We start from the raw sequence: 2,500 nt of genomic DNA, 5'->3' as shown, positions 1-2,500 counted from the left end.
ACATACTTAAATATATATGTATGTATTTATATATGTAAGATACATACATACCTATATATATATATATATATATATATATATATATATATATATATATAGGGAGGGGGAAGAGTAAGAGAGTAGAAGGAGAGGAAGGGAGGAAAAAGGAGAGGAAGAGGGATAAGAAAAAAGAAAGAGAGGGAGAGAATAGGTAAAGAAATAATCATCACTGAAGAGGGATTTATTATTTCTATCGCAACGCCTGATGGTGCCAGGGATCACTGCCCGAAAATCTAAAGAATTCCATTTGCTTTCAAATATTAAAATTATACCGTAACGGTCTCATTCCCCTGATAACTAGTGGAAAAGCATGTCCCTTTGCCTTTTTTATATATTTTTTTCATTTATCTGGTTAATCTATATTGGTTATAAAAAAATAATTGGAAATTTATATGAAATAGCTCTATATTGTTAACAAACCCTATGTAATACAGTTATATTATAGGATAGTTTCTTGTTATGGTATTGTTAAATGTACTATAAATAAGTACCCTATTCTACGATATTTTCATTTTCGTTTTACCAGTGTAATAAAAACAAATTCAAACGTCTAGTGCATTTATTTTGAACACAAACCGAGAGCGTTTTACGTTGTAAGTTTGCCCATGTCCGTGAACAGCAGGTGGGAAGGAGGCAGTTCATATGACGCCGTTGCTCATTCTCTTTCCATATCCTTTTTCGCTCTCATTGATGTGGCAGATTGATTTTACGTAGGTTTTGATTGGTTATGCTGTATTTGTTAGTTTCCATGTGATCGAAAGTTCAAGAAACGCGGACGATAATGGAAGGGTCGTGTTTGCCCAAAGATAGCACTTTAAAAAAAGAAATTTGTAATAAATTCATTTCATGTCTATGGTTGTACAAGTTCCTCTTGTTCTGCATTACATTCCAGGGGTACATGAAGGGCTTCTGGTCATCTTGATCTGTGGTTGGGCTTTGCTGTACATATGTATATGGAAATGCACTGTGTGTTCAGACTGATATCATCATAATTGCGTCTTAGGTAATCACAGACATTTCCCGGCGTAGAAATGAAGTTTCAACTTTGTATATGTAATTTAACAGTTGTTATACGTAGACTTCGAGAGATAAAGAGATGCTTTTGACTTTATATATCAGCAGATATTTGCACTTGTATTTGAAAAGAGGCCATCAAATTCATCCTAATAGACAGAAATATGCAAATTGTACCCGTTCACAGTGAAATAACATTCCTTCAGCACCTCCGAATGTCGACCGAGGGCGGCGCGCATTTAACCTAATGCGACAGAGCCCGGCCGGGCATAAGGAAGTCTTACGGTACAAGGACGCCCTCTTACTTGCTAGGCTTCCGTGCTTACTCCTAGCTCTCCTCAGTGGACCTGAATGGTGAAGGAAACGATCTCCACTATGAATGGGAAGATGATATATGAGCCTGGAAAGCGGTCCTGCTATGGGACAATTACTGTGCCGTTTCGTTCCCTTGCGATATGGTATGAAAGATCTAAAAGTGGACTATACGTTTCTTCGGGAACATGTATTTTGATAGGTCCTTGCTGCTCGGGATAAAAAAGACGTATTAAAGATATGACGAATTTGTTTTATTATAGAGGGATTAACGAGCGAGAAAAAAGCTTCCCTCTACGTTAATGTCATGCATTTTATCTTCCTTTTTTGTCTGTCTGGCGAATAGGTCTTCCCGCTTTTCATTCGCATGAGGGTCTTCGGAAGACTTGTATAGCTTGGGTATGCACACCCATACGTACATGTATAGTGTTCGTGTGTGTGTGTGGTTGGATGTGATCCCAAGTTTGCCAGTTTATATATTACCCCTTCACGTTTTTTATGTGATTTTGATTATCCATTGCAATCAAACTAATATCTCGTATGGACTAATTCACATTCATATGAAAGTAATCACCTTTTCTCTCTGCTCGCCCACAGCATCTGCTACATTCGAGGGCAGGACGCAGCTGCCTTCCGCGAGGCCTCTCTGCTGCAGTATCGGGCGGGACAGCAGGAACAGCATCAGCAGTCCCAGCAGCCGCAGCAGCAGACCAGTCCCAGGTGAGAGCTTGGTGTCCCGCTGTTCCTGGAAATTGATTATGGGAAGGGGAAGGTCGTTACAAAGAGAAAGTTGACATTTACGTGTATGTGTATATATATATGTATGTATGTATATGTATAGATATGTATGTATGTATGTATGTATGTATGTATATGTATATATATGTATGTATGCATATGTATATATATGTATGTATATGTATATATATGTATTTATATGTATATATATGTATGTATGTATTTATATGTATATATATGTATGTATGTATTTATATGTATATATATGTATGTATGTATATGTATATATATGTATGTATGTATGTATGTATATATGTATGTATGTATATGTATATATATATGTATGTATGTATATGTATATAGATGTATGTATATGTGTATATATGTATATGTATGT

At 36.3% G+C, this 2,500-nt stretch overlaps 1 protein-coding gene across 1 annotated transcript in view; it reads left to right on the top strand.

The window, feature by feature from the left end:
• Positions 1-2,500, top strand: part of LOC125034606 (multiple PDZ domain protein-like) — a 419,124-nt gene that overhangs the window by 221,501 nt on the left and 195,123 nt on the right. Inside the window, exon 21 of the mRNA XM_047626507.1 lies at positions 1,963-2,085. Coding sequence (XP_047482463.1) covers positions 1,963-2,085 — 123 coding nt within the window. The remainder of the gene's footprint in view (positions 1-1,962; positions 2,086-2,500) is intronic.

This window comes from Penaeus chinensis, chromosome 18 (assembly GCF_019202785.1).
Source record: "Penaeus chinensis breed Huanghai No. 1 chromosome 18, ASM1920278v2, whole genome shotgun sequence".
Classification (NCBI taxonomy): domain Eukaryota; kingdom Metazoa; phylum Arthropoda; class Malacostraca; order Decapoda; family Penaeidae; genus Penaeus; species Penaeus chinensis.
The sequence above is the reverse complement of the archived record's forward strand: the minus strand, read 5'-3'. Positions and strand labels throughout refer to the sequence as shown.